Source organism: Chaetomium strumarium (genome assembly GCF_033439665.1).
Source record: "Chaetomium strumarium strain CBS 333.67 chromosome Unknown B0T15scaffold_1, whole genome shotgun sequence".
NCBI classification, from domain to species: domain Eukaryota; kingdom Fungi; phylum Ascomycota; class Sordariomycetes; order Sordariales; family Chaetomiaceae; genus Chaetomium; species Chaetomium strumarium.
The window spans coordinates 7,380,432-7,403,744 of NW_026944429.1; the positions used below are offsets into that span (position 1 = coordinate 7,380,432).

General features: G+C 54.7%; 8 protein-coding genes across 8 annotated transcripts; 5 read left to right on the forward strand and 3 right to left on the reverse strand.

The window, feature by feature from the left end:
- The first annotated feature begins 1,511 nt into the window (after positions 1-1,511).
- On the forward strand, positions 1,512-3,732 carry B0T15DRAFT_522165 (general substrate transporter). The gene is made up of 6 exons (XM_062868604.1): positions 1,512-1,610; positions 1,733-1,880; positions 1,956-2,309; positions 2,399-2,780; positions 2,851-3,119; positions 3,200-3,732. The coding sequence occupies exons 2-6, from the start codon at positions 1,740-1,742 to the stop codon at positions 3,647-3,649; spliced, it is 1,596 nt and encodes a 531-aa protein (XP_062727430.1). The 5' UTR covers positions 1,512-1,610; positions 1,733-1,739; the 3' UTR covers positions 3,650-3,732.
- A 1,793-nt stretch (positions 3,733-5,525) lies between these two features.
- Positions 5,526-7,327, forward strand: B0T15DRAFT_386664 (uncharacterized protein; the record flags this gene model as incomplete). The annotated part of the gene is made up of 2 exons (XM_062864335.1): positions 5,526-5,746; positions 5,812-7,327. 2 exons carry the CDS (start codon positions 5,526-5,528, stop codon positions 7,325-7,327), a joined length of 1,737 nt encoding a protein of 578 aa, XP_062727431.1.
- Positions 7,328-7,579: 252 nt separating this feature from the next.
- On the forward strand, positions 7,580-8,011 carry B0T15DRAFT_364025 (SnoaL-like domain-containing protein; the record flags this gene model as incomplete). Its single annotated transcript, XM_062864163.1, has 1 exon — positions 7,580-8,011. A coding segment is annotated over one exon (432 nt), but the record flags the coding sequence as incomplete, so codon positions are not given.
- Positions 8,012-8,150: 139 nt separating this feature from the next.
- On the reverse strand, positions 8,151-11,074 carry B0T15DRAFT_482623 (uncharacterized protein; the record flags this gene model as incomplete). The annotated part of the gene is made up of 6 exons (XM_062866115.1): positions 8,151-8,187; positions 8,732-9,618; positions 9,663-9,993; positions 10,032-10,375; positions 10,425-10,935; positions 11,058-11,074. 6 exons carry the CDS (start codon positions 11,072-11,074, stop codon positions 8,151-8,153), a joined length of 2,127 nt encoding a protein of 708 aa, XP_062727433.1.
- On the forward strand, positions 10,916-12,501 carry B0T15DRAFT_82031 (uncharacterized protein). Its single transcript, XM_062871353.1, has 2 exons — positions 10,916-11,744; positions 11,851-12,501. Exons 1-2 carry the CDS (start codon positions 11,212-11,214, stop codon positions 12,293-12,295), a joined length of 978 nt encoding a protein of 325 aa, XP_062727434.1. The 5' UTR covers positions 10,916-11,211; the 3' UTR covers positions 12,296-12,501.
- Positions 12,502-14,775: 2,274 nt separating this feature from the next.
- Positions 14,776-16,890, reverse strand: B0T15DRAFT_565179 (uncharacterized protein; the record flags this gene model as incomplete). Its single annotated transcript, XM_062870659.1, has 5 exons — positions 16,592-16,890; positions 15,709-16,007; positions 15,560-15,651; positions 15,312-15,492; positions 14,776-15,267 (listed from the first exon to the last, which is right to left on the reverse strand). The coding sequence occupies exons 1-5, from the start codon at positions 16,761-16,763 to the stop codon at positions 14,776-14,778; spliced, it is 1,236 nt and encodes a 411-aa protein (XP_062727435.1). The 5' UTR covers positions 16,764-16,890.
- A 1,029-nt stretch (positions 16,891-17,919) lies between these two features.
- Positions 17,920-20,422, reverse strand: B0T15DRAFT_522177 (cytochrome P450). Its single transcript, XM_062868605.1, has 4 exons — positions 19,891-20,422; positions 19,195-19,828; positions 18,806-19,128; positions 17,920-18,706 (listed from the first exon to the last, which is right to left on the reverse strand). The coding sequence occupies exons 1-4, from the start codon at positions 20,119-20,121 to the stop codon at positions 18,314-18,316; spliced, it is 1,581 nt and encodes a 526-aa protein (XP_062727436.1). The 5' UTR covers positions 20,122-20,422; the 3' UTR covers positions 17,920-18,313.
- A 29-nt stretch (positions 20,423-20,451) lies between these two features.
- B0T15DRAFT_522179 (uncharacterized protein) lies at positions 20,452-21,729 on the forward strand. Its single transcript, XM_062868606.1, has 2 exons — positions 20,452-20,769; positions 20,840-21,729. The coding sequence occupies exons 1-2, from the start codon at positions 20,723-20,725 to the stop codon at positions 21,393-21,395; spliced, it is 603 nt and encodes a 200-aa protein (XP_062727437.1). The 5' UTR covers positions 20,452-20,722; the 3' UTR covers positions 21,396-21,729.
- The last annotated feature ends 1,584 nt before the right edge of the window (positions 21,730-23,313 follow it).

A 23,313-nucleotide genomic window follows, 5' to 3' on the forward strand; every position in this document is an offset into this window, starting at 1 on the left:
GCAGAAAAGAAAAAAGGCGTCATTTTGAGGGCTGCATTTGTATGGCATGACACTGGTTTGTTTGTTAACGCGATGCCACTTGTGGATACAGGGTTTTCTCACTCTCACACTGCAGAACGACATCGTTGCCTGCAACGGCCTGGGGGGTACCGAAAATTACCATGCAATAGGCTCTAGGCAGAAATTGAAGAATGTCCACTTCAACAGCACTAAACAATAAACTCACTTCTGCTGCACATGCGTCGAGCGCGCAGAACTACTCAATAAGATTCTCTCATTCGAGGGCTTATTTGCATGAAAATGTGTTGTTCTGGTGTGACTTGTTGATTCCGGCCGGGCACTGGTCGTGACTCGTCAACTGAGGCGCTAACTTGTATTGTACAATACCACGTGACCTGTACACCCACAGATATCCCCAACCCTGCAAAATTCACTTCGTGCGGCATCGACATTTCCTACTTGGGGGTCCGAGCGTTGTTACACACTAGTCCGTACTTAAACCATGATCGGGCTTATGCTTCGTGTCTTAGGACTAAGAAGGCCCATCTGGACGATTCTTCATACAAAAGAGTAGCGACAACACAACTTGAACGAGTCCGAGTTAAGACCATCATCGCCTTGCTGTCTGAACAAGAGCTGAACTTGGCGCGAACCGTGGCACGCGCCTTTGTACTCTGCGCTAGCCGTTTTTGTGCTGACGTCGGGCTTAAATCTCGGTCCGACGTCTGCGTCCCGAATTGTTGTTGCTCACCCTTGCCACTGTGACACGGCCGCGGAAGCCCAAACCGCAAAGCAGCAGCAGTTCTGGTCGCGTCTCGGCCGGAAGGTCGAAATGTAACGACTAGCCTGCGTTTTTCTGTGGCGGACATCTTGTCCCAAGTCGTTGGGTAGCAGTCACTTAGCCGTGGCACCAAACTCGACTAGCTGTCTGCATGTGCGTCGATCCAGCTACCGATGATGGTCGACGTCTGTTGGGATTCATGGATGGATTGCTGGCTTTGTTCAGGCTAGTGTATGCTACCTGATGATCGGTGGACGCGGGAGATGTTACCCTATTCCGTGGCGGCAGAGCTCCCATCGTCCAATGACCGGATCTCGGATAGCAAGAAAACAGGGGTTTGGGCAAGCAGGGCCACACACACGCTCGAGGTTCGACGCTTTTAACCTTTCCTTTCAGCCTCTCACCTTTGCGGGAACGGAACAGGCTGGGATGAATGGCAGCTTGACCGTTAGGTCGTAGTATGGTCAAGTTTCCCCCGCTTTCTTGGCGGCGTTCTCCAACAGGCTGAACCCGTTTTATACTAGACACCATCAGTTGGCCAAGTCCTGTTGAGCCGAAAGCATCCCTTCTCCGCATGGGTAGCACGTTCGCCAAGTGCTCGTGACACGCTAGCCTGGGTCGGCATTTGGCTGCTTCCCCAGATTGGAGAATGGCAGTCCGGGGCATGTAAGCGGAGCTGCCAGAATGGATCGATGGCCCAGGCCCGGTGCATACTGTGCCAGGGCAGACCGGATCGACATGGGATGGAATATATGAAGGCGGAATAGTACATACATACACCCAGCCAGGGGACGTCGCAACCGATCTACGAATCCTCTCTTACTCTCTCTCTTCATTCCTGCTTCCCCAGTCCCAAACCCGCGTTGGCTCTGTGCGACACTTGACCACAGAGTGAGAGGTTGCTCCCCTGAAAGTCGAGAGCAGAACATCATCGCAAGAACCTCTTCGATCTCCCAGGATGACGGAGAAGTCTGGCGAGACGTGGAAGGCGCACTGGAAGTGCTTCGTCGCCTGTGGCATCATTGTGCTCTCGCCCTTCCAATATGGCATCGACTTTGGTCTTATCGGCGGCCTGCAGGCTATGCCCGGCTTCCTCAAGGTGAGTCTATTCTATCTAGATACATGTAGACATTTTAATACTATGAGTACACTCTCTGACCGTCATTTCTCCCAGATCTACGGCCACGAAGCGCCCGGTACAGCCATCGGGTGGAACCTCGACACCATGCGACAGCAGCTGATCTCGTCGCTCATGACGCTCGGCGCCTTCATCAGCTCCGGAACGGCCGGTGTCATTGCCACATACGTCAGCCGCAGACAGTGTTTGTGGATGGCATGCGTGGGCTGCGCCATTGCAAATATCCTCATGATGGCCACCGAGCACATTGGCGCGCTCTATGCCGGGCGCTTCCTCATCGGGCTGGCGAACGGGTACTTCATGACCTTCTCGCAGCTGTACCTCCAGGAGAGCAGCCCGGCACGGTACCGAGGATTGTTCCTGACGGCCTTCCAGTTCTTCACGTCCTTTGTTAGTATTCTCATCTCCCATGCCCCTTTTATTAACCAATTCAAATCCAGGGGCTAGTAGCCTTGTACTGACTGCCTTACCCAACCCAGGGCACGCTCATCGGCACCATCATCGACTGGGCCACTGCCGGCCGGCCAGACAAGTCCGCCTACCTGATCCCGCTGGGCATGATCTACATCATCCCGACCATTCTGGCCGTCGCCATGCTGTTCATCCCGGAATCGCCCCGCTGGCTCATCCTCACGGGACGATACGAGGAGGGTGTCAAGGCCCTGCGCTGGCTGCGGCCGGTTGACGCCGACGTGGACGGCGAGGCTTCCGAGATCCGGGCTGCTATCCAGAAGGAGAGGGAGCTCGGCACCGGCGCCTCAGTCGTAGACATGTTCGCCAACCCGATCGACAGGCGGCGCACCATCCTCGCCGTGTGCGCCGTTACGCTGCAGGCCGCGTCTGGATCCATGTTCATCATTGGTGGGCCAATTTAATCATTCTGATTTGGGGTTTGTTTGAGTCTCCTCTAACGATGTCAATTAATTCACAGCCTACAAAGCGTACTTCCTCGCCATGTCCAAGGTGGCCAACCCGTTCGGCATGAGCAACGTGCTGAGCGCCATGGGCATCCTGGCCATCTTCTTCAACTCGCTCATCGTCGTCCGCTACGGCCGCCGCCGCACCATCCTGATGCTCGGGCTGGCCCTCTGCGGCCTCTTCCAGCTCATCATCGCCATCGTCTACGACAAGCAGCCCGGCACGACCTCGACCGGCCAGGTCCTCGTGGCATTCACCTGCATCTACATGATGAGCTACAACGTGAGCCTCTCCATTTCCCTCCATTTCCCTCTCTCTCTCCACACACAAACAACAACTCACATGAAAATACAAAAAAACAGGGAATGATCTCGTCCTACGCCTGGCTCGCAGGAGGCGAGATCCCCTCGCAGCGGTTGCGGTCGTACACCTTCGGCCTGGCCGCGGCGGCCGGGTTCCTGTTCGCCTGGCTGACCACCTTCACGGCACCCTACTTCATCAACCCGGAGTCGCTCAACTGGGGCCCACGGTACGGGTACATCTGGGCGCCGTCGTGCGTGCTGGCCGCGCTGTGGGTCTTCTTCTTTTTGCCGGAGACGAAAGGCCGCACGCTCGAGGAGATCAATGAGATGTTTGAGGCGCGGCTGCCGGCGCGAAAGTTCCGCAAGCATGTTTGCGTCGGGCACGTCGCCGTCGGCGGGGATGGTGATAAGGTGGTCGTGCAGGGTAAGGAGGTGGAGGTGGAGTTAGGGAGGCCTGCCTCGAAGGAGAAGGCTATGGGTGAGGTCCAGCATGCGGAGACGAAAGTCTGAGTAAGGTACTAGGTAATAGGTCTGGAGGGGGGACCCCGATAGACTAATATGAGAATTATGGGCTGGTATGGGCAGTAAATGCTGTATTCGTGTTCGTGCCTGTGTAGACTTGGTATGAAGTTGCTCTATGGATTGATGGACGGCCAGCATACGGTGCCATAATTATTACATCTCCTCTCCCGACAACTATTTCTCATCAAGTGCTCGCGGGGGTCGCGGGGTCGACTCCTGCCTAGTCATCCGTGGCCGCAAGGAGCCTTTATAACAGCGTTCCCTCCTTGAAGTGAAACGTAGGGAGAGCGCTGAAGTTCTACACACTCGTCGTGTTGAAGAAAAAGAATAGTGGTGGAAGTGCCCAGAGTCAGAAATGCCAGAGAAAGTGGCCAGGTATAACCCAGGAGCATCGACGGAAAGTCGAAGCCGGCCGAGGTAATCTCAGCCACGGGAAACGCCGACATGCTGTGTATCCATTTCTCTTGCTACATCAGAATGGCACAGTACAGTAACCTCACGGATCCGCAACCGCGCCTGATCATGCCGATCCACGTCGTGTCACCTCAATTTCTTTTCCTCAACATTACGTGCCAGACTGGTCCGTTCATTCTCGGCCGAAAAGAACAAAGCTCGTCTCTCTTTGCCCTTGCGTTGGCCGGCTCAGTTCCGATTCTGGCGTCACACAGTAGTACCGTAGTCGTAGTAGCGCTCATGCCCCAACGCCGAGAACCACGAATCTCCTCTAGCAGTTGTTACACGACACTAAAGGGTGAAACTTGGCATCGTCGTTCCACAGCGCAGAGCTGGCTACAGTCGAATAGACCTGGTACTCGGATCCCCTTGGACCTGTTGGCTTTCCGACGTTCAACGGACGTACATACCTGCAGCGATCGCTTCTTGAGCTGGGCTTCTTCGGCATTCCTACCAGGGAGGCATAACGTGCTGACGTCAGATCATCACGTATGCTGTGCTCTGCTGCTTCCGACTCTTGCGTAGGTGGTCAGTAAATACCTCCAAAAGTCAGATTAAATAGATGTCAACAACTACTAGCCGCCTGCCATGACCGTCATACGGTTCAGCGGGCACGTCTAGGGGGGAAATCTTTTACCTGGCGTCAGGACTCGTGTAGCCTTAGCTCTGTGATGGGCTACTCTGTCGCCTAATCGCCAATAATCGCTATGAAACGTGACTCTGCCGAGGCACTTACACCATCCCCACCGCTATAGGGACCTGATGCCGTGACGGTGATACAGAGACAGCGGGCAAAGATTCGGAAGGAGCAGTGCATGGCGGCACGGGGGCTGCAGTGTGCTGGCATGGCATCTGTGTAACTGCTTGGCGTGATGAAAAGGAGCTTTGTCAACCTATGGAAAGCCTTGCGGGTAGGAACCGCCACCACCCGCTGGTGACGGGCCGTCTGTTAAGACCAGCACGGCAAAGGCGACGACAGCGACAGAAGAAGGCGCGCTGCAAAAGCAGAGGCCATGTGGACTCTACTAGTAACTCCTGGTGATACCGGCTGATATGTCGTCCGAGTACAAAGGGCTGGTGCAAGACCACCTAGACAATAAGAAGTGAGATTGCCGTAGCCGGAGAGCATCCCGAGTGATGGTCGCGCCGCTGCCATGCAGATGAAAAAACTTTGCAATCTATCTGACACCGTCATTATTAGTATTTGAGAGCAACAACGCCTCCCCGACAGTCCATAACTTCCTGACCCGTCCCATCCCGACGGACCGGTTCTATCTCGAGGACAATGTCGCTCCCCTCTTCAGCCTTCAGCCCTTTTGGCCATCCGAGCGATTACCGAGCCTATTTCCGCAGACCCCCGAAGAGCTATCCGCCGGTTTCAGACCACAGGCCACTGTTCGTAGAATCAACGATGAGCTCAGCGCAAACGACCAGTGCGCACACAACGCTTCCACCTGCGGCTTCCGCTACCGCTGGACACGCCGAGCCGCTGCCGGAACGGCCGATGATTCCGACCAGCGCTGCGGACTGGGAGGCCAAGAAATACATCATCAGGGAGCTGTACATGGACCAGAACAGGATCCTGAACGAGGTCATTGAAATCATGATAACGAAGCACAAGTTCAAAGCTACGTATGTCGGTCCCAAACTGAGAGTCCGGCCGAGGAGAAATGAACAATATCTGATTTGGGCGACAGGGCGAGAATGTACAAGGGCCAGTTTGCCAAGTGGAAGTGGTACAAGTACAACAAGTCCAGCAGCCACGGGTCTGCAAAGGCGACAAAAGCAACAAGGTCAACCAGAAGGAAAGGCGCCAGAGCCCGATCACAGACGCCGTTTCATCCCACGGACAGGCCGGACAGCCAGCAGGTCGTGCCCCTCTCCCAGCGCCACTATCTTCTCCAACACTTCAGCGATGAAGAATGCCAAGTCGAGTCAACACTGAACGCCTACGCCGCCCTGATCGGCCACTGGCTAGAGAGCGAAACGCCCTGGAGGAACCGCAGCCGGCGGCCATGCAGCGCTTCCAAACTTCAATTCCCACAACCACAACAACAACAGCCACAAGAACAACAGCTCTCCGTCCTACAACACGTCCGCGCCGCGCAAGACCACTTCCTCGCGGGCCGCGTGGCCCTCGGCGGGGAGTTGCTCCGCGCAGCCTTCCTGCGCATCGAGACGGCAGTCGACGACCACGGCCTCAACGTCGAGGCCGTCTGGGACTGCTGCCTGGCGGTGCCCCAGCTGGCGCTCACCCACGGCTGGTCCGACATGCTGGCCATCTTCGCGCGCTACCTGCACCAGCTGGCGGGCATCAAGCTGCCGCGGGGGCATCCCATCACCCGGATTGCCGCATTTTTGCGTAACCTCTCTTCTTCTTTTTCTTTTTCTTCTTCCTCTTTCTCCTCTTCCTCAACAACAACTACTACCACTCCTAGTAGTAGTAGTAGTAGTAGTAGTAGTAGTAGTAGTAGTAAAAACTGGTGGCAACCCCTAGAAACATACGTCTCCCTCGCATGGCAAGTCTGGATCGACGCCTCCCTGCGGCAGCGCGGCGCCCGCGACGACGTGACCATCCACCTCAAGCGCGGCTACGTAACCCTGCTCAACCCAGCGCACCCGATGACAGCCACGCTCATCGCCGATTTCGTCGTCGGGCTCAAGTCCTCCCTCGCGCAGCGCGGCGCCTTCGCCACGACAAGCCGCATCCTCGAGCTCGAGCACCTGCTCACGCGCATGTATGTGCCGCTGTTCACGCCCGCATCGGCGCGCAATGCCGAGGTGTTGTTGACCAATCTGAGCGGGAGGGTGGAGGCGAAGAACAAGGGGAAAGAGGTGCGGAGTTGGGAGTATATGGATCGCTATCTGGTGTTTAGTAGTTATAATTTCATGGCTAGTATTGCGGAGTATGGAGGAGATAAGGAAAAGGGGGAGTGGTATCGTCGGAAGGTGTGGCGGGATGAGAGCCAGCCGAGGGATTTGTTTTGGTTGCAGACGAGTTTGTTGCTGGAGTCGAGGCTTAGGGGTCAGGGGATGGATGCCGAGGCGAATGCCATACAGGAGGCCAGGGCTGAGGTGAAGGGTAGGCTGGGGACGGAGTTGCGGCTGACGGGGCGGGTGGACTTGGAGGAGCCCGGGGTGGTGGCGGATGGGATGGTCTCTCTGCCGGGTGGTGCTGACGTCCATCAAGATGCTGCCACCGTCGATGGTTAGCTAGCGACCACCGGCAATACCAGACGCATTGGAGACCGGACCGGCTTTTGCGGCGATGAGCCAACCGGATATATCCAAAAGCCGATAGTTCCGCGCCAAGCGTTCCTTCAGCTTTGCCCTGGTGATCCGTCGCTTTGCTATAAGAGAGATGCAGTAGCAGTAGCAGTGCTATTCAACCAGGCAGAATAATCTGGACATCAGCTACAGCGCGCCATCAATCATTGCTTGCTTTATCTCAACACAGTCAACAGCATGACGGACATGTACTATCCTCAGCACCTCCCCTCTCTCAGCGAGCGCGAAGCTGTCGCCGACGCCCTGTACCGGGCCGCCATCGGCTGTGACCACAACGACGCCGAGCTCTTCAACTCGGCGTGGGCCGGGGAAGACGTGTCCTTTGAGTTCCACGAAGACAACGACAAGAGAGTGATGTCTTGTCTCTCCGCCATCCGCAAGAACATCCTCGAGATAGTCGGTCCCATGGATACCACGCACAACACTTCCATGGTTCGTGTGAACTTGGAGGATGGCGCCGACACGGCCACTCTCACGGCGACCTCGACCGCCCAGCACTGTCCTCCCGGCATGGGCAGGGATCCGACTGGGCCCAAGTACACTACTGGCGGCGAGTACTCCGTCGACCTGATCAGGGATGAATCGGGAATATGGAGGATCAAGAAGCTAGTGTTGCGTATTGTATGGACGCAGGGAGATCCTTCAGTAATACGGCCCAAGCCAGAGGCAGCTGCATAAGTGGTGGATCTAGTTAATATTGAGGTCGGCGAGCTTTATTGATTGATCCCAATGCGAGTCTTAAAACGCGTTAACTATAAGTTGGCTTCTTAAGGATTTCATAGCGTCTAAAAAGACCCAAGACCAAGAACCCCTTTGTTCGATACTTAGGATGGCGAGGATGGACAGGAAGAGCCGAGAACAGCTGCTCCACAGTGAAAACGAGGAAGAGGATACGGCATGGGGAAGGATTGTTGCAAAAAAGTCTAGCACCGACGCCTCTTGTCTTTGGCGAAAACCTGCGGCCGATGGAGCATCGAAAAATGACCATGAAACAGCGGGAACTGACAGAGTTAACACATACCTGCCCTGATAATGGGGCCGACCTGCGGGACTCGCCACTTGGTTTTGCACTGCACGCATATTGTTGGTGTTCAACATCAATAAGAGCTTCCCGCCCAAGAGTAAGGTAGCGAGCTTTCTGACCTACTACCCTCAAAACAAAGGCTGTTCTCAGCAAGTCCCATTCCCAACAATCCGATTCCAGACCTCACTGGAGCGTCTCCAATTGACCTCTCTTCCTCCCCGTCAAAATCCACTGCCAACCCCATTTTCTCCTTCACAATCATCAACATCTCATCCGAACCCGCCACAATAAGGTCCGCCAGACACTTTGCAGCCGCTTCGAGAAGTCGCAGGTCAATGACCTGCGTAGATCCCTCGACGGATCCCGCCGCCGCCCAGAAGATGTACCCAACCACCCAAGGAAGCTCGGTCTCACGCTCCATATAGGCCGGGGTGTACTTCTGCCTCAGGAGTGGGTCGCAGCGTTTCCGGACATCGCGAAGGAGTTGCCAGCACTTTCGATGGAAAGCCAGGTAAGGAAACGAGAACTCCAGCGTCTCGGCTTGGAGAGTCAAGACTAGGGACTCAATGACGGATTCGGCGCGGAGTTTACGTCCTGCATGAGGAAGTTTGCCCCTCGGTCCTTTCTTGCCGCCCTCGTCGGATTGGACCATCGAGAAGGTTCCTTCCTCCGTCGACTCCTCCGGCTGCCACTTGCCGGTGGAGATAACCTGGTCGAGATCTTCGGGGGTCCAGTTGAACCGCGCACTGTTTTCTACGTACCGGCTTTTGAACGTCCGGTTCACACGGGCGCCCTCCTTGATCCCGCGAGGGCCTGCGCGGGAGGCAACTTTCGACTTCCGGCCCGGCTGCTTCTGGCCCACGAACGCCGTCACGGAGACGCCCATCTGTAGGCAGAACCTCTTGAGGTACTCATGTGTATCCTTGGAGGCGTCCCCGACATGGAAGCTCGATAACCCGAGCAGGGCGTAGACGATTTCCATGTCATCCCACTGCTTGGGCAACAGCTTTTCGCGGCGCGCGGCGTTGTAGAGATGCCAGGCGTACGAGACCGAGCCAAATGCGTTCGCGATCGCGATGCCGATGTCAAAGAGCCACGTGCGGAAATGGAACAGCATCAGGCCAGCCAGGACGGAGGAGGAGCGCAGTATCCGATGGCGATGTTTGAGCTTGCGAAGGTCTTCTGCTTGACCCTGAAGACCGGATCTCTGCTAATCTAGCGGATTCTGCTCTCAACCTGCTGCAAGACACGATCGTCCGCGGGAGTCCAGTTCTCAAACTTTAGGCATTTGTGGAAGTCGGCTTGCTCGCGCAGGGAGTCCCTCATCAGCGTAATCTGCTCCATCATCTGATGGAAGGCACGAGCGACGTCGGCTCGTAGAATGTGGTGGATATCTAAGTGGACCTGGGCCGCGAAGACGAGATGGAAGGGCACCTCACGGGTCTGGTCCATCCCCTTGATCCCTCGCAGAAATTCATCTTGGATCGGGTAATCCTGGACACGAGCAACCGTAATCAGCTCGGAGAACATCTCGTACAGGGGGATCCGGTCCTCTTGAAACTTTTCCCTTCCGGACATCGTGGTGCGATCGCGCCGGGGTCGTACGTCCAGTGAATTCCGTCCTTGTAGAGCGGGAGATTGGGGCCAAGAATCCTCACCACGCTAAGGAGAACATTGTAAGCCACCATGGAGACGTCGCCCTGAACATCGTAGGTGTTGGGGTTCGGATGTCCATTCGCGTCCTGAACATGCTCAATATCGAACCCTCTGGCCATGCAGCAGGCGAAATAGAACCTCTGTGCTATTGTCCAAACACCGTGAGACCGAAAGACAGGAAGGACCTCCTCAATCAGATCTCGGGCAAGGTCCACTGCTGCATTTGTTGCGATGGCGGCTACAGCCACGTCAATGACGCCAGTCTGGTAGTTGGTCCAAATCCAGCGGATTCGCTACCTGATCGGTTGGAGGTCGGTCCACATCATTTGGTAAGATGGTGACGGCATCCAGGAGGGAGGTCTGTTGCTCGGCCTCGTACACGACATCATCTTCCGCTTTCTCCGTCGCTGGTCGTTCCAGGGAAATGGAGGAACTGTCGGCGAACTCGGCCGGTTCGTAGCCTTCCAGAGCGGCGAACATGTTGGCGAGACGCTCAGGCTCGTCAGGCTGCTGTCGAAACGGAGGGTCGGCGACACCTGCCGGCATTCTGGGCTTGAGAACTTCCCGCACCTTCTCGAGGACGCCGAGGAAATAGGAGTGTCGCTCATTCGACTCATCGTCGACTTCGGGTCCATGGCTGGTGATGTCGTCTGCGAAACGGGATCGGACCTTGATCACCCTGTCGTTGACGGACGCAAACGCCGCGGGGACAGCGACAGCGGGTTGGCGAGAGGCAATCCATTCGGCCAGGGGAATGAAATCCTTGATGGCGACCGTGTACTTAGGTGCGGCGGCGGATTGGGCTTCCGGGTTTTGCCGGGCTCCTTTTCGAGCTTTGCCCTTGAGGCGGCCGCTTTTGGTGGCGGGGTATTGTCCGTGAGGAGCTCAGCTGGGTACTCGTGAGCTTTGGCCGTGCGCGCGAGCCACGACGCTACCGCATCTGTGTCCTATTTGTATTGCCGGTAGGCATTGAACATCGACGGTGGCAGCATCTTGAATTCTTGATTGATGCCTAATGGGTGTGGTTGAAATTCCGGCTCGCCAAATCCCCAGGAACTGAGGAACAGTTCAAGTCCAAAGTCCAAAGACTCCAAACCTCCAGCCTAAACACCGGCCGACTGTCGCTGCAATGACTTCTGCCTACGATCTCATCGGCCAGCATTCCTCTAATACCCTCTATAACCCAGAATATGTGTCTTACACGGATAAAGAATGGGCCCGGCCATACCCATCGATGCAAAACCTCATTGTTCACACAACCATCGACGATCAGGACATCGTCCACGCTACTTTCGATCTTGCGTTCATGCCTCTTGATAGTGACGAAGAGAAACGTGCTGCCGAGCCTGCCCTTGCACCAAACAAGCGGTACTGGATGCTCGAGACGGAGGCTGACGTGGAGCACTGGTGGCACACAGAAGTCTCCGACATCGTGATGGCGGCGTGGGCCAGATATCCCGCCATCGTTCAAACCTGCCACACCAAGCCTCCAAGCGAGATCCACATCTCGGAAAACGTGGACACGACCTACGGCGTGTATTTCGGCAACTGGCGATATCCCGTAGCAATCGGGGAGATCAAGAGAAACCTGATCAAGAAGAAGGAATGGCAGACTAATAGCTTGCGTGATTCACAGCAGAAACTGGCGCGTGAGCTCCGCGGGTGAGTGACGTTTATATTGCACGCACCTGGGTTGGTTGTCTCGAGTATAGGATTCTATTGGGCTGGGGTCTCGTCTTAAATCAAGTCTAACTGTTGAGTCGACTAGGTATGCCGATAAGTATCAATGTCCCCAAGTCTTCTGCTGGGACGGCCGAACTTTGTTGGTGCTCCAGTTTCGGGCCCATAAGCTCGAGCACATCAGGAACGCAGACTGCCCAATCGACTGCTGGGTCATCCCCGTCCAAGGATCTATGTGCACCTTCTGGTACGCACTCTACAGGCTCATGGTTCAGGGATTCCGCAGGTGCCAGGGGGTCGTTGCGGCCAAGCCTCTCCGTGTTGGCACCTTACAAGAGCATGGGCGAGAGTTTTTCACCGGGCGTCCGATCTGGATGGTTGACGGCCACTCTGGTACCAATCATCCAGATGATTATGTTCGGGTCGTCGATGGTGCCACTGGGGGTTTGTTCTGGAGTCACGAAATGGTTGAAGATTCGGTGTGGGAAACCGAAGCTTTCTGGCGCACACCAGACCAAGTGTTGAACCAGTAAGACCTTTGCGGTCTTTATGTTCAGCATGGCTTTCACGCCCTTCCACATATCTGGCTTGGCTGGGCGCTTCACCTTCTTCGCCCCCTTCACCTCCTTCACTTCCTTCACGCTCTTTTCTCTGCCTGACCTCTGCACACTACAACAGAATTTTTTTCCTGGTGAGCTGATTCGTGGTCAACGGTCTTTTATGGGCGCTTTCTTCTATAGGTTATATATAACGTATCTTATAAGCGAGTGACCCATATAAGCGAATGACCCACTTTCTACGCAACGCGACACCTCCACCCTCAACAACACATTTTCTCTACCATTGAGGATGCCCGCTACTTTGAAAGAGGATAGGTTAAACTTGGCTCTCCAAGTTCTTCAAAACGATAAAAATCTAAGCGAACGAGCCGCAGCCAAGATCTATGGGGTCGACCGTAGAACCCTAGCGCGTCGACGCGCCGGAAAGCCTGCACGATGCGACACCACGCCCAACTCGCGCCGGCTTACCGATTCCGAAGAGGAGGCGCTTGTTCGATATATAATTAAGCTCTCCGAGCGAGCTTTTCCGCTCAGGTTATATAGTGTAGAAGATATGGCCAACCAACTTCTATATATATACGACGCGCCCCCTGTTGGCAAGCTCTGGGTATATAACTTCGTCCAACGTAAGGAAGGGATCCAAACGCGCTAGGCGTATAGATACAACTACTAGAGGGCCAAGTGCAAGGACCCAAAGGTCATTGGCGATTGGTTTGCCCTTATATAGAACATCAAGGCCAAGTACAGCATTATAGATGACAATATCTATAACTTTGACGAGACTAGGTTTATAATAGGCATTATCTATACAGGTATAGTCGTTATAACCTCTGATGGCAGGAGCAAGGCAAAGCTAGCTTAGCCTGGCAACCGCAAATAGGCGACAGTTATCTAGGGAGTCAATGCCCTCGGCTAGACCATCCCTCCATTTATTATCTTGGCCGCACAGTACCACCTCGCTAACTAGTATACCGAGTGTAACCTCCCGGCCAACTGGCGCATTACAACCACCGATAATGGCTGGACTACTAATACTATAGGCCTAGATTGGATCAAGTACTTCGACTACCATATAGCGTCCCGGGCAAAGGGCAAGTACCGGCTATTGATCCTCGATGGCCACAAGAGCCACCACTCCACCGAATTCGAGTTCTATTGCCAGCAGAATAATATTATTACGCTCTATATACCTCCGCATTCCTTGCACCTCCTCTAGCCACTTGATGTCGGCTACTTTAGGCCGCTAAAGAAGGCGTATAGTCGCCAGATTAAGCACTTAATACAGATGTATATCACCTACGTAAGCAAGCTCGAGTTCCTCTATGCCTTCCGTAAGGCCTTCTTCGCCTCTATGACGGAGAAGAATACCCAGGGTGGCTTTGCAGGTGCTGGCCTTATGCCGTACGATCCAGAGAGGGTGCTATCCAAGCTAGATATAAGGCTTCATATACCAACACCCCTGAACTCGCAGGCCGGCACACTACAACCTTGGATCTTCCAGACACTATACAACCCTCGAGAAGCGACCTCGCAGTCAACACCCATCAAGACTCGCATTGCCAACCATCAAAATAGCTCCCTAACCTTGATGTTGGCTGCTATAGACTAGCTTGCTAAGAGTACAACGGCGGTAATACACCATGTGGCTCTCCTTCGTGCAGAGAACGCTTCGCTCCGCAAGGCCAACGAGGCACTAAGCAAGCGCCGGAGAGCAAAAAGAACACGCGTACAGCTTGGAGGATCGCTTGCAGTACATGATGCAAAGGATCAACTGGGCCAGAAGGCCGTGGTTGGGGAGGTGGCACAAGAAAAGGAGCAGGATAGTGGTGGTACAGGGGGGGGTCGTACGAAGGTTCGGTGCTGTGGTGTGTGCGGCAAGCCTGGCCATAATGCCCGCACTTGCCAGGAGGTTGTAGAAGCATCTGATTCAGCTGTTTCCGATGTAATTATAGTTGGTTCCTAGTATTATTGTGGTATAATCGAGGATAGTTGTTAAAGTTTGGCAGGGGGGTGGGTCATTCGCTTATATGGGTCACTCGCTTATAAGATACGTTATGCCTGACTTTGAAGTATTAGTTACATCCTCTCAGCGAGATTGTTTCAAGATCCAAGTTCCTTGAAAAGGTGCACCCCTTAGCCCATGCCGCGAATAGGTACCTACTTCTCATATGCTGGCGGAGTACAACATTATTCTCGACCTGATGGTGCCTGCCTCCTACCAGTTATGGTAGACTGCTGTGGCGGCGGGGCCAAGTAATAGCAACCTGGAAGAGACCCAACAGCCGAAAACCACTATCATATCCGGCCTATCTTAGCACTATACCTATAGCAGCTCTCACTACAATGCCATTCCTTATCCAACCATTACCAATAGCTCTCGGAGTAATCGACCGTGACCTCCTGCCCCGCGGCGATCCCTTTGTTTACTCTAACACGATGCGCTCGACGTTACTTCACACAAAGGTCTGCAGCTGTGCGTTGCGGCGGCAGCTGTGGTTCACAAAGCGCTTGTAGTTGTCCTGCCGGCCCTGCCAGATCTGGTAGCCGCGGCTGCTCAGTACGTCCATGTCCTGCAGGTCCTTGGTGACCAGCCCGACAAACTCGCTGACGGCGGCGCCACGGTCGAATGAGACCAGCGCCTGCAGCCTATTGTTGCGTCCGTTGGCTGTCCGGAAGACCTGTACGGGCGGTGCTTTTCGGGACGGAGAGCCGAACAGGGAGGGGAAATAGTAGCAGGCGTTGGCCTTAGGGTCGTCGAACTGCTCCCGGCCGTAGCTACGGCAGCTAAACCCGCCGGCGGTTTTGAATATTGTGATCCGTGGTGGCACCCACCGTGGATCGTCGTCGTACCAGGCGCGGACGTTGATGATGGACTCGTTGAGGTGTTCGAAGTTAAACAGTGGGTCGCGGTCGATGTAGATGTAGGGAGAGCGAAGCGGCACTGGCTCGGTGGCGCCGCAGGGGAAGACAACCCAGTAGCTCGGCCAACGATGGCTAGCAGTTGGCGCCAGTTTGGATGCAGTGTGTCGGCCGCCACCTCCATCCTCGAGCGCAGCGACCGCAGCATCTGCATACTCTTGGCGTCGAAGCCGATACGGTACTTGCAGAAGTGGTAGATAACCATGCCGGCAATCACGAGGACGACCCAGCCCCCGGCATCCTTGATCTTCCTTGTATTCGCTCCAGATTCGCATGTGGTTGCGCATCTCCTTCTCGGTCCAGCCGAAATCCCGGCACGCCTCCATCAAGGCCGCCCTGCGGCACTTCTTTGTCATCATAGATAGATTAGAGGCTGTGATAAGGCTGACGTAGGACTCGAAGAGCTCGACCTAGCGCGCCTGTACGACGACCTCGGCGGACGCACAGGTCCGGCTTGCCTGGGTGACTTTGCGGCAGAAGAAATTGCTCTGGTTGAACGGCGCAGGGTCGGCCATAGCAGGCAAGTGACCACCCAATCTAAATATATGAGGAGACTGAGCCGCTGCGCTCGTTGCGTCGTGGGTAGTCGCAGCGTTGGAGGTGTTTGCGGCCAACGGGGCGGCCCGCCACTGCTCCAGAATTCTCCGCAGGTCGAGGTCGATGCCGCCGTGTATCTGCTCCCAGATGCCCACGACAAGCTTATCCAGGGACGCTTCCCGCAGAGTGGCGACAGCGTCGTCGTACGAGCTTTGCTCACTTGGGAAAGCTACGGGCGGGGACCTGCATCTGTCGTTGGCTGTCGATACCATCCACAACCGTCACGTGGGAACGAGAAGGTCGAAGCCCACTGACCCCCTTTCGACGAGGTGGTTTACTTATACCGGGTGAGTCCGGGTGAGGAGTGGACGGATCGGATGCGCAAATGGTTGGGGATGGAGACAGTGACCGGTTCTCTGGCATTACAGGTGGCTCATGTGGATCCTTCGCGGCGTCGATGTGTTACTCGGAGCTGTCGATGGTGCGGACGCCGATAGTATACTTGACAGGTCAAGCTGTCTCTATTACACAAATTAGATTTGTAACGACGACGACGAATAGGATCGCCTTTTGGGATTATGATATTTGGAAAACAAGAAGCACAAAAGAAGAGGGGAGGAGAGGGGGAAGAGGAGAACGAACAGGACAAACAGGACAGATAGAAAGGAAAGAAAAGAGCGAGTGAGCCAGAACATTGCAATGCTATAGTCCGGGGTATATATGGGCGCATTCATGCGTTTAGTCTCGTGGAACCGAGCATCATAGTCCCAGACTCCCAAAAGGCCATTTCGAGAACAGTGCAACATGACTTACTGAACAAAAGCGGGCGCCGCAAGACCCTATCCTGCAGCCGCCGGGCGTCGTTTCCGAGCTCATCGGCTTCCTCCAGGAACAGCTCGAATTGTAAATGTAATGCCGGGCGGGTTAGGTCTTTGATGCGGTCAGTGGACGAGGAATCGTGTAGTGCTTCCGTGATATGGCCCATGGGCGAGGATGTCGCTGCTAAGGGTCTGCTGAAGAGACTCCAACTGTGTAGAAAAGTCCATGCTTGCCTCACCTTAATGGGTGAGAAGGAGGGCTGAAGGAAAGAGAGGTTGCTGTTCCCACGAGGGAAACCGATTCAGCCGATGCGTCCCGGCTGCCGGCATTGGCGAGGCAAGTGGGGCTCTGTCGGGTTCTGGCCCGCGCACCGATGGAGCCGGGATCCACTGGATCCACTGCACCTTCCGGGAGCTGCCGCCTCCGGGGCATTTCCCGATCCGTGGTCCCGGCGGACCCACCAAGTAAAGGGGGCGTTGTTGCATGTCTCCGAACTTAGTCGACAACGACATGAAGAAGCTGAGGACTCCAATGCCTAGGATGCCGAGCTTTGAGACACCCCTGATGTTTTCCCCAAGCGTGCCTTAAAGTTCGTCGACAAGTAGATAGAATCTCATCCGTCCGATTTGATTTTCCCCAGGTTGCAATCCAGAAAACGCTCCAATAGCTCTGGATCAGCCAGCAGGAGTGCAGGGCGATTGAGCCAGAGTTCGCTACTGAACGGGATCGAGTTCCGGTTCCAGACGCCACACAGTACACTGAGTGACTTCCTTCGCTGCGCCCACCTGTTCGAGATCTTTCACCAGTTATACTCTCCGGCCACCTACTGCCACCCGTTCCGATTTGCCCACCATGACCCCCGTGGCTGCCTGGGTTGCCATCTCCCACACGTTCGCGGCCATCGGCTTCCCCGTGCTTGTCATGCTGCTTATCCCGCTGCGCATCCTGCTCCTACCCCGTTGGTTTGGCCTCAAGGAGCTCCGGGTGCTGGACGATTTTACGGCCACCAGCAAAATTGTCCTCGCTAGCTTGGGTGGCAAGCCTGTTCTACCGGAATATTCTAAGGGGGAGGAGTGGGAGTTGAAGCGGAGGCATAGTGAGGCTAGGTACGGCGTGCCGAGGCAAAGGGCTGGAAGTATTCATCGATGAAATGGGACTGCGTTGCCCTACTCTGTAGTACAATACAAGGAACAGCATATGAGCGTTGATAATTGACTATTGGCCGTGGTTGTGCATTGAACGGGGTCGGAAGCGGCTGGCCACAGGCGCTAATATTAGGTTGACTTTTGGGTTGGAGTGTATATAGAGTGGTCGTAGAGTCCGACATGTATACCTATATTGTGTCTCAAGGGGGAAAGGTCCAGCAACCAACTCTTCGAGTTACTTGTAAGTTAAACCCCAAGACTAAGGTAGTATGTACCAAGTACTAGTTACGTCCAATAATCCTAGACCGATTGGTAGTACTGCTGACGTGCTAGGTGCCTATCTAGTTTTCTCAGGCGCTGAAGATGACGAGTGTGAAATCGAAAGCACCAAAGTCTCCCGATCACTTTACACTTCAGCTTGAAATAGATTGTACAGTCTCTGTACATACCAGAAATCTCCAACACGATTTAGGTCACGCCGCGTCAAACGTGCCCCTTGAGCCCAGGTTCCCATAACGTTCCGTTTTACCCATACTACTAGTATATACTACTAGTAGTAGCCCTAAAAACGCTAAAGATCCTTCGTCCTCTCCTCAGCGTCAGCAATCCACCTCCTCACCTTCTCCTCGTCCCTCACCCTCAACCCAATCTTAAACGGCTTCGGGTCCGTCGTCAGCGCAGTCGGGTTGCGACTGCACTCGATCGCATCGATGACGGGCGCGTCGGCGGCGGGATCGCGCGGGCCCACGATCTCAAACGCCGTGATCAGCCGGATGTAGGCAGTGTACAGCTCGCGGTTGGCCAGGTGGCTGCCGGCGCACATGCGCGAGCCGGCGCCGTAGGCGTAGTGCGGCGTGCCACTAGTAGTTTCCTTGCTGGAATCGTCGTCGTCCAGGAAGCGCTCGGGGATGAATTCGGTTGCGTCGCGGAAGCGGTTCTGGTCGTAATCTGCTGCGTAGGCGTTCTGGTCAAGGGACATATGTGTCAGTTGGTACAGGTCATGGTTCTAAGATACTTAGGGATGTGCACTGAAATGAGTGAACAGGGACGGGATATACAGTACCATGAAAAAAATAGTCCCAGCGGGAATGACGGCGTCGCCGTAGGGAATGTCCCTGATGCTGGTCCGGGGCAGGCAGATGGGGATCACGGTCCAGAAGCGTAGCGTCTCTTTAACCAGCGCCGTAATGTAGGGGACTTTCTCCTCCATCAGACACTTCTCCCACGCGTCGCCATCGGGGTATACCTCCTCGATCGCCCTCAGCGCTTTGGCTTGGATAGCCTGGCCCTGTGGCGTGGAGAGTAGTGCAAGGCCCATGACGATGTTCCCTGGAACGGTGTCCAGACCGGCTGATACCATGGTCAGGCAGATGGATTTAAGCTCGGCTTGGGATAATGCGTTAGCTAGGATGGAATGCTAGGTACTTTATGTATGTAAGGTAGTGGACATACCCTCGTTGAGCTTAGCCTCGGGATCCTTGAGGATATTCCCAGTGATGCAAGGCCTGTCAGTGCCATTGGCAATATGCCTCTTCAGGTCGTCCAACATATCCGTCAGGTACTTGTCCCGGCGGATGCGGAATTCCTCGGCGGAGGCGTTCTGCTTGGCAAAGAGACGCAGCAGCGGCACATAGTCCTGCCAGTTGTTGCTCGTAGACCGGAAATTGGAGATCTCGCGCTCCACGACCGTGATCTCCTTGAGCAACTCGCTGTTGACGTTACCCGAGATGCGGAAGCCGTAGTTGAGAGTCAGCGACGTGTTTAGGGCGAAGCGCGCGAAATAGGGGGTGGGATCGATGTCGTTGGTGCCACCGCGGGAGTCTTCCAGCAGCTCCTTGATGCTCGCGGTCGACTCGAGGTCGAGGATTGGCATGTAAGACCGGACGGCAGGGCGGTTGAGAGCCGCACCGGCGGCCTTGCGTCTTCTCTTGCAAGACTCGTCCCAGGGCGACGTGCCGATGGTGAAGCCCTGCGAGGAGGAGACGACCTTGTGGAAAGTATGGAACGTAGGACGCGAGATCAGCGAGGACTGGTGCGTGATCCAGAAGTACTTGACCGTCTCGTAGGAGTTTACGAATATGACTCTCTGTTTCCGGGTTATGTTAGTATGGATAACCCTTTGCGACATACTGATGAAAACGGACGAACCCTGTTGCCCAGTCGGGTCTGAAAGACCGGTCCGTACTTGCGAGCCCATTTTTGTGCCACACGAGCATGGTCGGTGCCGAGTTGGATGAGATTGCCAAAGACGGGGATTCCGGGGACCTCGGGGAGGTTCTTGATCTTGGGGATGTCGGTGTGGTTGAGCAGGCGGATGAGGATATAGATAATGACCACGCCAGCGGCGTAAAGCACCTGAGGGGTCGACAATTGTGACATGACTCGCTGCCTGTTGCTGTACAACAACGAGGAATCAAGTGTCTTCCACAGCGGAAGTCATCGGACAAACGTGTAGGATATGGAGGATGTCCACCTATGAAGTCTGGTAGATGGGTAGGGGGCAGGCGTCGTGCTTAGAACTTGCAACTTCAGCTGTTCACAGTAAGTTGATGCCAAGTGGAGGTTTTAATCTCGGTGAGATTCCGCAAACCCGTGTAAACCCCGCATTGTGGTGTTGGGCGACCATCACCACGTTGCACCGCATGGGGATCGTCATCACTGCGGAGCAGCGAGGATGCGGGGCCGATTAAAGTAATGAAGGACCGGTGAGGAATGCCATCAGCTTTCTCATCAGATCCATTCCAGTAGGTACTGAAACTGCCCCGTGCATAATAGCCTGCTAGGCCGCCCTAGGCCAGGTAAGGCGAATGCTGTCGACAATCCAGTGGTGAGACATCCAGGATGAGATGTGGGGGTCGAAACCAGATACCCAGATGGAGCATTTACCGACTTTCTACGCCAGACGGAGGAATTCCTGTATCCACGGACACCTATCGTGTTTGATACAGTCTAAAGACCTGAGCTACTAGACTCCTGCCATATGAGTATTTCGGAACTTGAGCATCGGAGTTTGCCTATACATATACGGTACCTTTCTTAGACCACCCATTACCTCTCTGATCCCAACCATCGAACTAACCCCAGCCAATCCTATTAGGAACTTTGATACATATTTGTACTCACAGGTCAGTTCGGGAATAATGTTGTCAACCCGAGTTTTGTTCGTCTCCGTCAGCAGGCGGTTTCTTATGTCAGACGGCAAATTCCACAATGTCGACCTCAACAAAACCGCTGTATGTGGCTCCATAGCTCCGTTCATCCTTGTTCAACATGAGGTATATCCCAGAGCTCAGCCCCGTTTCCGCGACCACGTCGATTTCCGCTGCCTTACTGGACGCGAGGGAGGAGTTATCTCTAAGGACGGAAGTCGAGGCTCCTGGAAGGTCGGACACGGTATAAAAGTAGTGGGCAGGGAGGTAAAGGGTTATGGTGTCTCTAGCACTTGGAGACCGATAAATGGTATCGAAGCTGGCTATCTTTGGCTGGCTGGCAGATCCGCCGTCATCATGCTTAGTCGCCTTCGCGGGCACCGGCAGTTCCTCTGCGCGAGGGGGAAGACGCAAGTGTCGATCGATAACAGATTTGGACCGAATAGGGTCAGACGAGCTACTATGGTTAGACTTATTCTTTTCTTTTCTCGCCTGTTAAAGTGACTCTCAACGGCCCGTTGCAAACAAACCTTTGCTTTATTTCCTCGATGGAATGAACCTTCATCTTTCCCTCCACCCCCCTCTGACTCTTCTTCTCCTTCGTCTTCTCCCTCACCTTCTCCTTCACCCACGGTTGAGCATCCTTAGCGGCATTGGCTGCCTGCATTCCAGTTTCCACCGAAGGGTCGCTGGCTGGGCCGATGTGTAGATTTTGTGACTCGGATTCCGCCATCTTGGTGAGCAGGCGCGTTTTCACAAGTGGCAGTTCGCCAGACAGCAGAGAGGTAGGTAGAGAGATATCGACACGCACTCGGCTGACGGCCGGCGGGGATGATCGACAACTGCCGCAGCTGCTTACGAAGAGACGGCCACTCCTGACAAGCCCTCTTCGACTAGCGGTGACGACACTGTCGTTGGCAGCGTAGAAGAAGGAGCAGAAGGCTGGGGGGGGGGGGGGGGGGGGGGGGGAGGTGAAGACAGCAGGGAGAAAAGAAAAGGCCGTAAGGAGGAAAGAGAACAAACACTAGAATCGCTCACACAAGGCGTCGCACAGACGGCGGTGTTGGAGGACACCGATCCCCAGGAAGTGGCCAGGATTCTTCAGATCCCTGCCGTGCTCGGCTTCCTTCGATTGCTGGTGAATCTGATGAATATACTTGGATATCTCCCGGTGGGAGATGATGTAAACAGGGAGAAGGAAATGAGGAATGTGAATATGCAGGAGGAGAGGAAGGAGCAAGCGTAAAGCTTTAGAGCGGAAAATGGAAAAGAGGCTGAGTGCCGTAGGGTAGCAAAACCAGTACCTTAACCAGGCACCAAAGGTTGCAAGTCTGAGCAATAGGAAGGCGCGATGGGTGTGAAGATGCGTATTACGGTACTACTAAAGTGTCGCGGGTGAGTGAGATCTTCTCGTCACTGACCCCCTCAGGTGAGGATTAGGGCTTTCCTCCTACATTTAGTCCAGCCAATTAGGTACCTACGGTTGAGCCACTCCTTACATACACAGCCACACACACGAATCTGGTGATGCACGGCGTGGTGCTGTGGTGTGTAAAATGGAAGAAGCATAAACAAACGTGGCTGGCTGGAACAATCATACCAAGAGGGGAGCCCTAACCTCTCATACAACTCCCTTGTGGCCTTGGCGACTCTCTTCCATGTTCACTCACCCCGTGCCTTACCGTAGCAGCCACATCTTGGTGCCACGCCTATGGATGGGATGAGCAAGACCATGTGCGGTGGCTGTGACGAAGAGGAGGTCAATCCAGGGGTTGTTCTGTGTTGCAGTATGCAGCAGAGAGGTCAGAGGCATAAAAGAGGTTGAATGCTAGGTGAAGAAGGTGATGTTCCCATCTAAGCCAGGGAGCTAGCTTATATGTGACAGGGCTTAAAAGCCATACTGAACATAAAGACCACAAAGGTCTTTAGTGGTCCAACATTCTGGGTGGTGATGCTTACGTTGTTGTGGATCTTGAGTTGCTGGGTGTGTACCAGTCAGGAGCAGAGATCTCGGTCCGCCAAGTAGCTGGTCACAAACTTCAGGATTGGCGAACTAAGAGTGTGCTGGAACTGAACAATGGCATACATCAGGGTTCGAATTATTTGCTGGGAACCAGGTGTCATGGTCACGCGTATCCAGGCATTGTGGTGTCGAAGGTGATCGGCTTTGTATCGCACAGTGGCTGACCACATGTTCCTCGTTGGCGTCAACGGGTTTGGTCTGCACCATTAAACACGTCGCGCGGTCGGGTGACTCGGCCCCTTTTCAAGGTCACAGGGATCACAGTCCGAAGTGTAAGTCAGTCATGAAAGAAAGATGCGCAACATAGCTGTGTGCTCATGGTCCTGAATGCCAAGTCACGTTCTCCTCCGGAGAGGTATAAACACCGGTTCCGGGCATATCCTGCTCCAGCTGTCTCAT

Coding starts and splice junctions, on each gene's coding strand:
- B0T15DRAFT_522165 (XM_062868604.1), top strand. CDS start 1,740: ATGACGGAGAAGTCTGGCGAGACGTGGAAGGCGCACTGGAAGTGCTTC. Junction 1,881..1,955: donor CTATGCCCGGCTTCCTCAAG/GTGAGTCTATTC, acceptor CATTTCTCCCAG/ATCTACGGCCACGAAGCGCC. Junction 2,310..2,398: donor TCCAGTTCTTCACGTCCTTT/GTTAGTATTCTC, acceptor TACCCAACCCAG/GGCACGCTCATCGGCACCAT.
- B0T15DRAFT_82031 (XM_062871353.1), top strand. CDS start 11,212: ATGACTTCTGCCTACGATCTCATCGGCCAGCATTCCTCTAATACCCTC. Junction 11,745..11,850: donor CTGGCGCGTGAGCTCCGCGG/GTGAGTGACGTT, acceptor TGAGTCGACTAG/GTATGCCGATAAGTATCAAT.
- B0T15DRAFT_522177 (XM_062868605.1), bottom strand. CDS start 20,121: ATGTCACAATTGTCGACCCCTCAGGTGCTTTACGCCGCTGGCGTGGTC. Junction 19,129..19,194: donor CGAGGCTAAGCTCAACGAGG/GTATGTCCACTA, acceptor CATTATCCCAAG/CCGAGCTTAAATCCATCTGC. Junction 18,707..18,805: donor CTGGGACTATTTTTTTCATG/GTACTGTATATC, acceptor TCCCTTGACCAG/AACGCCTACGCAGCAGATTA.
- B0T15DRAFT_522179 (XM_062868606.1), top strand. CDS start 20,723: ATGAGTATTTCGGAACTTGAGCATCGGAGTTTGCCTATACATATACG. Junction 20,770..20,839: donor AGTTTGCCTATACATATACG/GTACCTTTCTTA, acceptor CAATCCTATTAG/GAACTTTGATACATATTTGT.